This window comes from Onychostoma macrolepis, chromosome 03, assembly GCF_012432095.1.
Source record: "Onychostoma macrolepis isolate SWU-2019 chromosome 03, ASM1243209v1, whole genome shotgun sequence".
Lineage (NCBI taxonomy): Eukaryota > Metazoa > Chordata > Actinopteri > Cypriniformes > Cyprinidae > Onychostoma > Onychostoma macrolepis.
This window is the reverse complement of record NC_081157.1, coordinates 18,586,290-18,600,488: the sequence shown is the minus strand read 5'-3', so window position 1 is coordinate 18,600,488 and position 14,199 is coordinate 18,586,290. Positions and strand designations below refer to the sequence as shown.

Genomic DNA, 14,199 nt, shown 5'->3' with positions numbered 1-14,199 from the left:
AACCCACTTGGGGTCCCTCAGGGTTCGATATATGGCACTTCTTCTTCTCAATAATGTACACTCTCTGGGACCAATTATTTACTTAATTGTCTCAGGGTGGAGATGATACTCTATTTTAGGTTGACAGAGTTTGCCATTTCCAGTCAAGCTTTGCTAAAGAAAAGGTTTTGCTTATTGTCAGATGTAGCTACTATCCACAAACCCAAAGAGGGAAAAAACCCTCTCCATCTGCCCTTCCTTTGACCAGCCACCCAAAACCACTGACCTGTCTATGAGTGTGAGGTGGGTTTGGCTCAATGTCACAATAGAAAGACCAAATCTCCACCCTGGACACTAGACAGAGAATACACACACAAGCAATCCTTCTTCAGAGGAACCTGCATCCACCCACCTCCATCTATACAGACTGTGTTTACATGCTAACAATCATCCGTTTCAGGCCATACCACACAGAGACTGGTGTTTGTTTATTAAAGGTACAGTGTAACTTGATCTCTAAATCATTGGCTTTCACACTGACAACAATGTAGCAGGTCAAAAAGCTACAAATCTAGGACAGAATATTATCAGGTGCTGGTTAATCAAACTGAGGTGGACCAATGAGAATAAAATAAAACTGTTTTCAACATTAAGATGAATTTGACCTGAGTTTCACCTAGTTTTGGTTCACTGATGAACACCAGCTTTTGGAAAACTGGTTTCATACCAACCAATCAAAACAATATCTGATGTCAAACAGACCAAAACCTCCATTGTGAATGTGCCCAACTAGACCTAGTCATCAGAAGTGAGAAGAGTTTGTTGCATAAAGTTCTCAAGGAAAATCGATTTACATGAAAAGAAAAGCTTTGCTGACCAAACTAACTAACAAATACTTCGGCATATACAGAGAAAAACAAAATAATTTTAAGTGGATGCAGCCACAAGACCAAAAGTATTTCCTCTGTCTGGATCCTGAACTTTTTGGTAATTAATAAAGTCAGATCCAGGGTCAGATGTTCTTCTTGTTGTTAGTAGACTAAGAGTGGGAGCACTGCTCCTAGATCAGTGCTTACAGAAAGGGGAAGTGTGATATCTGCACATCCATGAAAAACAATCAGAGGAAACCACTGCTCTGCCAGCGGCTCCAAGAACAGATTCCCACAGACTGACTACAGCCTCTTTGAAGATCCCCTTTCAAAAACACCCTGATCACATGATCTTGTCTCTCCATGAGCGTTTTCATTATAAATGTGATTATATTTAATACCTCAAAATCAAAATATAGTGAATTTCATGTAAAAGACTAAATTTTAAACAGAACGAAACCCATAATTCCCCCAGTTTTCCCACACCTTTTGATTAAATGATTTTCCAGTAATTTTCCAGTCTGATTTTTAAAGAAACATAATTAGAAATATGCATATTTACATTGAATATGAACAACATATTGGTAATGATTTTGCTGGCTACATAAAATGAAGCAATGCCATAAGCATTGTGATGATTAAAAAAAAATAAAAATTATTTGGTGATTAATTCTTAAAGACTGCATCATTACACTAGTTTTGTGACCTGTAGGACAGGATCTGTAATAATAAGTAATAATAATAATGTTTGTGATTTTAAAAAAGGCATTAGAGTCAGAAAGTGAGATTAATTTCTGTGAATCAGTTCAAACTCTCCATTTAAGTGAATGGCTTTAAAACTCTTCAACCATTTTTGTGTCATCACTTCAAAAACTCTCTGAGTGGCATTTTTCATATATTAAAATGTTTTAGTAAAAACATAAGTAGGTAAATACTGCAGTTCATTGTCATGTCATGCATTGTTACATTGCTACACACAAATGAAAGTGATTATATATTTTTTTTCTTGTTTTTATTTTATTGAAAATCAGCCTGGATTGGACAACTACATTTAATCTATTCTTAATCTACTCTTAGTTCTAGTTCTTACATTAAATATTTTGAATCAATATCTGTGGACTCAAAACAGTATTAGCCCAGCCCTGCCTCCAGCATGTTTTTGAGAGGAAATGGCCATTTGATCATGATGGCTCAAGGGTGCCTTTTTGTGTCAATTTGTTTTTACATAAAGGTAATATGAAGTAGATCAGAGATCTTGTCTCGGCCACTGAGATTTCAGAGAAAATGTGCATGGCCATAGGGTGACATACCCCGGTTCTTCCTGACAGAGGAGTTATGCAAGAAACAGCAGCTGACCTGGAGAGTCACAGTCAATTTAACCCAACACAAAAGCACTTCCACGCAAGTAATTGCCTCAGAGAGAAGGCTTATGTAAGACCAGTCATCTGTGCATGATTGAAAAACAGCCCTGCTATCCTCACGATTTCATTCCGACTTCCCCTCAGAGCAGCACAGGAAAGCAACAGGCTTTTACAAGGAAAACTATGAGAAGAGTCATGTGGTGGTCATAAACACATCGGAACACAGCCTGGGTTTCTCAGTTTCTCATTCAAATGCTCCTGTTGTAATACAAAAGACAATTACAACTCTTGTATGATCACAAATGCAAAAAGATGGAAACTTGCAACATCAGCAGGTTTAAAGGGTAATTCTTTAACCCAGAATAAACTTCTGTGTGAAGTCCTATGTGTAGTATATCTTTTTGCACTTTTGCCACTATAGTTGTAAAGAGATGACAGAAAATGATTTGGTGACGCAGAGGGAGCAGTAGCAGGACATGAACTAACTGCGTGACTGTATTGCTTTAGCTAAGGAGAAAATCAGTAAATTTACATTTGTTACTAACAAATACTTAATACTAAAACTAAATGTTGGCTTGGCAAAACTTTTCAAAGCTTAATCAGTTTGAAGGCTTGTCTGAAGAAAAATAAAGGTGCTTTATTATATTGATTGTGCACGTCAAATCTTTAAAAGTAAAACTTGCCGATAATATCACTGAAATAATAGGCCACTTAAGTGCTATTAAAGAGAGTAAACTTTCATGACTATGTCAGCACAATTGAATATAATGAAGCACTGAAAGTGCACTTTTTTAATAATGTAAAATGGAAGGTTTTACTTTAAAGTACATTTTAAATCATTATTAATATCAAACATTTCATAATATGAAATTACATATACCCCCGGTTTTACAAACAAGTATTAGGCCTAATCCCAGACTGAAATGTAAGTCTGAGCTGTTTCAAATGAAAGAAACTTGCACTAACTGATCTTAAAATATGGCAGTGCCTTTGTTTTGTCTCAAGATGCACGCCAGTATTGTTTTTTTTCTAAGGCATGTTTATAAAAACTATTTAAATGTCCTAATTGAACTATTGCCTAATCCTGGCTTAACCTAAACCCTGTTTGTGAAACCAGGCCATTAAGATGTACTTAAGCCCCACTTAAGTGGGTCAAAAAAGCACTTGTGTTCAAGTAAATGCATTTACTATAAATATAAACTGTAATACATTTTTTGCAATTAAAATACAATTAAGTGCCCAAATCATTACAATTAGTTCATACTTAAGTATATTCTTTTAAAGTAGCCTATATATATATACAGTGGTGGAAATGGGGGGACTCTAGCTTGGAGGGGGGGGGGGGGGGGGGGTGTTAATAATAATAAATTTTAGATGACCTTTCCGATGTATTTAATTATAAAACACTTTATAATCTATAATAACATTTATTAACGTATTTAATATTTTCTCTAAACTTTCTTGTATATTTAGACAAGCACCTGCAATTCTGGCCAAATTAAAGATACGTTGTGTGTGAATTTGCACATATTACGTTGCAGTTAGTTTTTAATATTTAATTCTTGAGGACTCTATGTTTACATTTCTTTTCAGGAGCACTAGTGCTCCTACTTAAAAATAAGTAAATAAAAAATAGGAACAGACCTTCTGATCAATGACAGGAGGGTCATTCCTAGGATTCGGTAACATTTTAACTTGGAATATACATGGTTTTTCAACTTCTAAATACCCCACATCATTAGGCACATATCAAACCTCCAAAAATATTAATCATATTTTAATATATCATATTCAAAATATCATATTTTCCCACCTCAGGCATTAAAGACCTTTTATCAATTTGAGGGTTTTTTTCAGCTTTTTTTTTTTTTTCTCAACCCCGTAACGGACAAAATGGGATTGGTTTAAAAAGGATTTTACACAGAAATCGTTATAAAACAAACATCTACCTACTGTTCTTGTGTCCCTGATAAAAATGTAATGTTAACAAATGTAACATTTATCATCATTTTCACATTTTTATAGGACTGAAGCTAAAAATACACAAATTGTTTGTCTACAGTCTCTTTATTTTTGTAAAAAATATTTTTAATTTAAAATTTGAACTAAAAACACAATTTTATTGTTTTAGCCCTTAACATGTCAGATGGTAATCAGCAAGAAATACTTTTGTTCTTAATTGTCTTCCCTATATTTTTCTGATGGGGTTGAAGACTGTAACACATTTGAAGGGATACATTGCCTTAAATTTAAATTTTTAGTTTTCTTTCTCTCTCATATTGTCCCCTTGTTTCTGGGTCTACATATCTACATGGCCAACATTGTCTTTCTGCTGCAAATGTGGGCACGATTTCTGATGTATGATGCTTATGTCAAAATTATGTCAAAAATTGTCAAAAATTCTATTTAAAACAAAAATTTGAGTTGTCATGATTTTGGAGTATATATATTTACTGAAACCATAACTATTTTATATTTTTTCATTCAAATTATTAATAAATGAAGCAAATAACTCAACCCTGTCACAAGTTTACAACCCTGTAACAATGAGAAATACATATATTTGTGATGGGGTTGAGTGTGACGGGGTTGTGGCCACTGCTGCTCATGTAGCATAGGAGAGTAGACAATATATGGCAGCAATAAAATAAACACATTGTATATATTTACCTATGAAAATAAAATGTTGTAAAAGTAATAATTTTCCATCTTAATTTTATATGACGGGGTTGAGTTGTTAAGCTTGACAGTACCCTTCCTGACCATAACATGCCTCAAAAATATGAATAAAAAGTATGATACCACTAACCATTTTCTGCAGCACTATTAAAGAGACCTGGATGAAGTCACATATGAGTGGAGACTAAATTATTATGGGCGAAGAATGGTTAGTGTGACGGGGTTGATTTCAGACTGAGAGACATAACTTTACAGTCTGTTTTTTTAATCAAATATTTTGCATTTTTTTAGAAAAATATATTTTATAAGAAAGGAACACAAGTAAATGCTTACATTGTTGCCAAAAGTCACAGACACTATGCACATTTTGTTAATAATTTTCTAAGGGACATTACAAAATGCTTGGTTCAAGATAGATACTGTATAATACATTATTTTATGCTAAAAATATAAAAATGCAATAATTATTTTTATTAATTATAATGGGCATCCCAAAGTTTTGTGAAAAGCTTCTAACAATTTTGGTTAACCACCACTTTAGAAACTCTGGGGGACTGAAATATTACCGAATCCCAGGAATGACCCAGAAATTAACCTTCCTATTGTTATTTGACTCCTTGAAGTTTTTTTTTATTTATTTATTTTTATTTTTTTAAACCTTTGTAATGCGATTTTTCTACAGTTTTTCAATAGTCATCTTTTGTGCAAAAAAATTTAGATGTATAAACTTTTATCAAAAAAATTTAACTAGACAATAAATTAAAATAATAAGATATAACAATAACAATCAGGAAGAATAAGTTTCCAGTCAAATGAAATCAGTATCAACAATTCATCTTTGCATGGCACAGAAGAGCACAAATGTGGCATTAAGGAATATTTACAGAATTTAAGAAATTTTTGACAAGACTCAGAGGTGGCATTAATGCATCTCATAATAACAATGTTATGAGATTAATGTTTTAAATATATACATTTCAATAAATTAAATGACTCAATTTATACTTTAAAAATGAAACAGAAACTGCCAGTAAGTGGCATCAAGTCACTGTCTTTGTCACTGAATCATTCATTCAATCGATTCATTCAAACGGCTGATTCATTCAGTTAACGAAGCAAGTGACTCTCTTTATGAATGGATCATTGAATCATTGACTCACTAGATTTGTTCAAAAGCAAAGATTCATTCATAAACGAAACAGCGCTGTGTCAAAGACTTGCGCAGAGGCTCAGCTGTGGCTTTGTTTTTTAACTATATTTTTGTTGACGAAATAGAGCAAAATTGACAGTGTTCCTAAAATGTAAGTCACTTAATATTAACTTTTGTATAAAATCAAAAATTTATAAACTGTTGTATAAATTCAATTTCACATTTGCAAACTCTCTATAATCATTAAAAACCTGTTACCCTCCGTACATCGCTATCTCACAAACTTCTATTTTAATGAATGAAGCTCTCTACACTGCACACTGAATATATTATTTACATCGTCTCTACACTTTGTTCGTTACAATGAATGACAACAACTGCAGTCTGCCTTCACTGTCTGTGAGCAGGACGCGCAGCGATAGAGAAGCATTTCTATTGGCTGCAGTCTGCAAAAGGCAAAAGATGGCATTGCGCAGCAAACCATGAACACAGCGCTACGTTTATATGCAGAACTGGGGTCGCTTGCGTAGTATTTTGAATGGATAAAATATAGAAATCACTTTAATTTCCAAATAAACGTAACCAGTTTGAAATGAAACGCCGTCCCCCCTCGAAATTCACTCCCCGGGCTCCGTCCCCCCGCGTCCCCCCCCATTTCCAGCCCTGTATATATATATATATATATATATATATATATATATATATTTTTTTTTTTTTTTTTGTTGTAATAAGTAGTTTTTTTTCTGAGTAACATTTAGGTACTAACATGCACACTTTAGGTAATAATTTGTACTTTTTAGGTACTAATATTCACTTTTTAGGGATAAATATGGTACAATGCTGTACCTTATTCAAAACTACAACCCCAATGACAGCTTTTGTATGTTTTTTTCTCTGAAAGTATAAAGGTGATTGCTAAAGTGTTTGCTAGGCAGTGGTTGACAGTCAGACAGACTGGATTTGATGGACAAAATCTCTAGGGAAGCTCTAGGAGGAGTAACAATCACATGTTTTTTAAGAAAATATATGGGATATTTTTTTGTCATCAGCTATGGGAAAATATAGTACAAAAAGTACAGTTTGTCAGGTAAAATTAGCCAACATAACTATAGTGGAGGCTTATATTGTTTAAAGTATTGTATAGTGTATCACGCTGATGTATCACAACCCTACTTTTCTTTCAGGCCAACCCCAGAATCGTCAATGTGACCTTCAGAAAACCCTAGAGAAAAATAAACAAACTTAAATGTATCTGAAATACATGCTAAGTATACTACAAATACATTTTTATATTTATGTACTTAATAAAATGTCCTGTAATTGTACTTTTAGTATACTAAACTGGTATACTTAAAGTCTGCTAAATTGGAACAACTAATTTTGTACTTGATGCACTTTTAATTGTGCGGAAATAGTGCTGAAGTACAATTAGATTACCTAGATACTTAGTATATTTTATTGTGCTAAAGTGAAACTATTTTGCATTCAAAGTCTGATATTATTCAAAGATCATACAATCCTCATCAAAAGTGACATTAAAATACATTTTAGACTTAAAGCTGCAGTCCATAACTTTTTTTGGGGTTAAAAATTATTCGAAATCAATATTTGAGCAAGTACATAACCAGCCAGTGTTCAAAACTATTGCCTTACTTCAGCCTGATTCACAATGGTTAGCTTATAATAATGTTTTCTAATTTGAGTAGTACGTAGGTTTGTAGGTTTTCGCGGGAAATTCGAGCATGCTGCTGTCATGCCTGTAAACATAAAGAAGTTGTCCCGGCTACTAGGCTATCTCATGTGAGGGCCCATCGCGTGTATGACGGAAGGAAAAACCCCGATCGGCTGCTTACTCTCATCTTCCGTGTACTAGGGTGGCATGACAGCTCGGTGATCCTGAAGGGTGCTCGGCAGGCATATTTGATGAAGTATATGCAGGACAATGTCACGCTACTATTTTTTCCTGACTTTAGTCCAGCCACAACTACCAAGAGAAAGAGCTTTAATCCAGTCTTGAAGAAGATGACAGCACTTGATCTCCAGCCCTTCCTCACCTATCCGGTGGTAATTAAACTACGGCACAAAGGTGAGCAGATGATGTTTGACTCTCTTCAAAAGGCGGAGGATTTTGTTACTTCACTGTCACTGAAGACGTATTCTGCAGCTCTACAAAGCAGCGGGAAGGCGTCGGCTACCGTCTCCATCCTCTCAGCTCAACGAGGGAAAACTAACGATGAGGTCTGTGGTGATCCTAACTGCCCTGAAGAGGACAATAACAAGGTGGCCATGGACACTTGTTAATTTATTTTTGGAATCTTGCCTCTGCCCTGTATGTTCGTCCACTGATTGGTAAATAATAATGATTTATTTTCTTTATTTTTCTTTCTTATTATTATTCTTCTTCGGGCTGATGGAGAGCAGGTTCAGTCACTACGCTTTTGGCTCAGTGGGCCTTCGGGGACATGTCTTGCGTTGAAGTGGACTGGTCACGCATTAACATTTGTTTCTGTTGTTTATGCAGACCTACACTCTCGGTAATTTGTGGTCTGCTTTGGTTTTTATACACAGTTGTTTGTCGTTCCTTGTTTTCGCTTTTTTTCTATGCCCTTCAACAGACATCAATACTTTTATTTATTCTGCTTTTCTTTTAAAAGGACTATGCATCTAGGTTGGATTGGTATCTAGGATACATACTAATGTTTACATGTCAGTGGTAGTATGGCATTGCTTTTGTTTCCCTTCACTTAGACAGAATCTTGGCATTGCGAGCACACAATGCATGTTCTGAATATCTTATCATTGAATGTGAATGGCTTAAATTCTCCTATTAAGCGTACCCGGATATTAGAATATTTGCACTGTAAATGGATTTCCTGTGCCCTGATACAAGAGTCTCATTTAAAACAATGCGATGTGGCACGTTTTCAAAACAAGTATTACAAACTGGCAGCCTTCTCTTGTGCTCCTAATAAAACTAAGGGTGTGCTTATCTTAGTCGATAGGAAGTTACATTTAACTATTGAACATACCGGGAATGATGATGAAGTTTTTAAACGCAGTAAAATACACAGCTAACCCATCCTCTAAGTTATTGAATAAACTTCTTTTTTTTTTTCTAAAAAGGGTGGAACATCTGATGGGAGGACCTTTCAAATTTTGTAACAACACACCCTTATGGCACAACTTTAATTTTTTATGTTGAAATCGGCCATTTGTCCAGCTCTCTTGGTCTACATTGGGCAGAAACACATGTGGTGACTTGTATGATAACCAGGGACTCTGCTCACTTCAAGAACTAAGTTTTGTTTACCAGCATCATCATATTTTGTCTTTTTTCAGTTACGTTCTGCTCTCGGGGCCTGTGGAGTTCCCAGGGCATCCCCTATTTCCTCTCATCCTATATGGGATTGGATCGCACCAACCCCCTGGTCAGCCATCTGTTTCTTTAATTCATTGGTCACAAACTCAATTCCTGGAGGGCCACAGCTCTGCACAGTTTAACTCCAACCAGCTCCAAATCACACCTGCTTGGAAGTTTCTAGTGATCCTGAAGAGCTTGATTAGCTGGATCAGGTGTGTTTGATTAGGGTTGGAGCTAAACTGTGCTGAGCTGTGGCCCTCCAGGAATTGAGTTTGAGACCAATGCTTTAATATATAGTAAACTTAATGATCACAAAAAAAAAAAAAGATGTAGACTAATCTGTGATTGCGAACAACAGTAAATATCCACACCAGCACGGTGACTGACAGCTACATATACTCCTCAAAACGTTAGATTAATCCGCGCTGGAGCCGTGCCAGAGTACAACCCCACACAAGCCAGATAATTCTGCAAGTAACTGCAATTCCAGGTTCTCAGACACAGATGGCGACAAAGAGGCAAAACTTACGGACTGCAGTTTTAATATTAAGAAAAGTGCATTGTGCACAAGTAATATGCCAAGTAAAGTTTAATTATCATTTTTATATCAGTAAGTCTTGAGTTATCTGTCAGTAAATATGTTAATAGATTTGAACTACACTTAGTATGAAATAAATGTATTTAAAATATATAACTTTTTTCCTAGGGAAGGCATTCTCTCCTGGCAGCCCTAACACATGCCTGCGCTCACAGACAGTTTAGACTAGTGCATTTGCCACACAGGTGATCACTACAAGTGCAGAACACATCCACACACTGAGAGCACAATGCCAGAAGGGCATTGTGGGTCATTTGGTTATGCAGATGACATGAGAATGAAAAGGAGGTTTAGGCGGTAAACAGGACTGTCACCAAGGGGAGCCCAGCTGTTGTGGAGTCTGGCCTTTTTCCTCCTTGAGTAATCTGCAAATCATTATCATGAGAGAAGTACACACAAACACACATACACAAAAGACAGTGTGGTTACAACCGTCTGAACAAAAAATAGAGCCATGCGTGAGAAAAACGCAACAAGAGCTTTCTCAGACAGCTGCACTTCATCTGAGCAAAATATCATCCTTCAGCTCTGAAACACACAGATGATCTGCTCCTCAGGTGAGCCGCTTTAAATGACAGTGTTCCAGGTAACAATGTTCCTAACACATCCTGGAACTTATGGTGTGAAATTGGGTTTACTCTGGATCAAGGCTGAATGGAGTTGTTTGTTTTCTGTGAGAATCCTGTGCTGGATGTCCTCCTCAACACGCCAGCCACCCACAGTCAGTGACTGAAGCACTAGGTATGTGTGATCTGCCAAGTGCGCTACAGTGTGTAGGTGTGTGTTTCACAGTTGTCATAGCACACTGTTATAATTGCTTGAGGTATACAAAGCAGTTTTTAACTGCACATATGGACAAAAAAAAAACTTAATTAGCGGATGTAATGAGACATTTTTGTGAATAAAGCATGACTAATAGAGACAAACGTTAGGGTTAGGATTAGATTTAGGGTTAAGTTCAACCTTTACAAAAAAGTACCGTGGCAGTACCATGGTAAAGTGATAAACAAGTACCATATGCATAATCCATGTATTTGCATGATGCTCCAAGGTACTTTATTACCATGATTACCATGGAAGTATCATGGATGGCGTAAAAAAGACCATATAATACTTTGTTAATGGGTTATATGAAACAACTACTATAGAGGGCGTTACAACGCCACAGATGTGCCCAGATGTTTCGATTACTGTTTAATGAATACTTTTTCAATGCTTGATTATTATTACATAACTTCCCTTGTGAAAAAGAGGTACACTTTTAGCATACTTTAAAAAGGAATATACTTATGTGTGAGCTGAATGTAATGTTTTCAGACTCTTAACCACATGTTATTTGCAACTAAACGAAAATGTGTTATAATCTTTAGAGTTCTTCTTAAGTTTCACCCGTTTAAGCAGAGCATCTTTATATGTAATTTCATTACAGTATAATATACTTTAATTTATATTAATAATTGTCTTATGTTTATATTTGTTATTACACATTTGTAATGATGACGTAATAAGCTACATTTACTTTAAAAGTAATACTGAATACAACTACAGTTGTACATGTAGAGTATTCTACATGTACTTTAGTATGCAAGTCAACACATCAAAATGAGTGTATTTCAACAAAAAATATTAAGACATAATAATGTAGCTACTTTGAGTGAAACTTTTATTTTAAGTGCACTTTTAAAAGTGTACTTAATTGAATTAAGAAACAGCCATGAAAGTATTTCTATTTAAGTGCACTTAAGTGGCCTTTTATTTAATTAATATTATATTATCTGCAATATTTTTAAAAATATATATACTTTTAAGATTTGAAGTACACCACAAGTGTTAAAGTATACAATTAAGCACACTTCACAATGGTTTACATCCTTTATGTACATTAATAATAATACATGGTAAATGATTATCATAATCATATATGACGTGTTTGCATGATGCATTAAACTACACCGATTAACACCGAGGAACTAAGAACTATAGAAGTAGGCTACCATAGTACCCTCTTTGGTTACACTTTATTTTGATAGTCCACTTTACAGATTCTACTAACTATAAATTACTATGCAACTGCATATCAACTAATTCTCATTAATTTGCAGCTACATGTCTACTAACTCTCAGTAGGGTAGGTTTAGGGTTAGTAGAATAAGTTGACATATACTTGCAAAGTTTCTCATAGTCAGTATGTTGTATGTTGTGGACCCATCAAAATAAAGTGTTAGAAGATATTAAACAGACAGTCTACTAATACTCCAATGACTGCTAGTTGACATGTAGTTGCAAAGTTACTTACTGTTAGTAGAATGGTAAAAGTGGACTATCGAAATAAAGTGTTACCCTTTTTCTGTCAGATAACTTATTTCATGAAAAAACTTATTTCATGAAAACTTAAAAATGAGTATGGAATTTATGGGCTACTGTAAGTGTTATTATTACAGGTATGGTAATCTCTAGGTTACTTATAAAAAACACAACAACCTACTTAAACAAACAGCAGCTACTGAATGATTACTAGCTATATTTTACTTCTAAAACTACCACGGTATTTTTGAATCAGAGCGTCAGTCAAAGCTTTGCCGGTCTCTCACCGTCTCCGAGCTCACGGACGTCCTGAGTTTCTCCACCGCGGGAATGTGAACGGGAAAGATTTCTCCGTTCCTCTCCGGAACCGGCGGCGGCGGCGTGTCGTCCCGCATCATCTCGTCGCTGATCTCGGGCTCATCATCATCGCACTCGGGCACCGGAATGCCCTCCGTGACAAACTCCTTCAAGCACTTCAGCTCGTGTTTCTTCAGCAGCTGGTCGGTGTCTGTGTCCACCACTACGAGCTGCAGGCTCCCGGCGCTGGCGCGTATCCTCGCCACCACCTGCTGATGGCTGTCGCTCTCCACGCGCTCCCCGTTCACGAACACCAGCCTGTCGCCCGCGCGCAGACCGGACAGCTCGGCGGGGGAGTCGGGCTCTACCAGGCGGATGAACTGGCCGCTCTTGCCCTTCTCTCCGTGCAGATGGAAGCCGTATCCGTTCTCGCTCTTCTCCAGGACGCAGAGACGCGGGCGTAGAGTCTGGCTGGGCATCACGCAAAGTCACCTGTTGATTTAATCTGACAAATAAATAGAAATGAAGGAAAAAATGAGAGTCCCGCGCTCGGATGTGCTCACGGATGAAGCATGTTAACCCGCTCTGCCTCAGTAAATGAAGGGATTTGTTGTTGATAAAGTATGAAGAGAAAGTTCTAGTGTTCGAGTGTTTGATCGGCAGCACATCAGCATCCAAATCCTGCCCATGGAGGAGTGACTCCTCTAGAACCTCCTCCTCCTCCTCCTCCTCCTCCTCCTCTAATGGCTCTCTGCATAAAGTGAAAGAGTGAACTGGGGTAATCGACTTCTATTGTTTACTGAAATGTTATCAGCACACAAATGACACAAATCTCCATCTGGAATTACCAGTTTTGGAAGTTTGCTTTTAAAAAAAATTAAAATAAATAATGGATTATCATGCATATATATATATATATATATATATATATATATATATAGACAACTGAGTTATGCCATGTTAAATTATATAAATAAATGACAACTACAGTTATGACTTCATTTTCTCCTGCCAAAGCCAAAAAAATGTTTCAAAAGGTGGTGCACTTCCAGAGACATCAGTGTCAGTGAAGATCTTGAGAAAACGTGATGTGAAGACAACAAAGAAAAATCAAGGTAAGCAGAATATTTTCCTATTTTCCTAAAAAAATTATTTAATAATTTTAATCAATATTTTGTTGCATAACAAACATCAACACATAAAAGTTTCTCTTTTTTCTTATTTCTTGTGAGTACTTGTGCCAAATTTTGAGATGGTCCTCACTGCAGAACACAAGATCCAGGGGGCGTGATTGGATCTAGATCCAACTCCTCCCACCTTACATATACCTAAACCTACCCGTCTCCACCCCCTGATCCCTAAACCCACCCATCCCCATCTCCACCCCCTAGATGCATCCAACCTCGCCCCCTGGACCTTTGTTCTGCAGTGAGGGGCTACTTTTTGGGTTTCTTGCCCTGTGAAGGAACAGATGTGGGCTACACATCAGAATGTAGTGTTACACATTACCAAATTTATCCATTTTATATGCAGCTGTACAGGAAACCAAGGCTAGTTGTCACATGGGTTGTATCTCAGGATCTGAAGCTATGTGTTTATGT

At 36.3% G+C, this 14,199-nt stretch overlaps 1 protein-coding gene across 1 annotated transcript in view; it reads right to left on the bottom strand.

Moving 5' to 3' along the window:
• nherf1b (NHERF family PDZ scaffold protein 1b) overlaps positions 1 to 13,231 on the bottom strand; it is a 41,507-nt gene extending 28,276 nt beyond the window's left edge. The window contains exon 1 of the mRNA XM_058769313.1: positions 12,589 to 13,231. Coding sequence (XP_058625296.1) covers positions 12,589 to 13,077 — 489 coding nt within the window. The 5' untranslated portion in view covers positions 13,078 to 13,231. The remainder of the gene's footprint in view (positions 1 to 12,588) is intronic.
• Between the last annotated feature and the right edge of the window lie 968 nt (positions 13,232 to 14,199).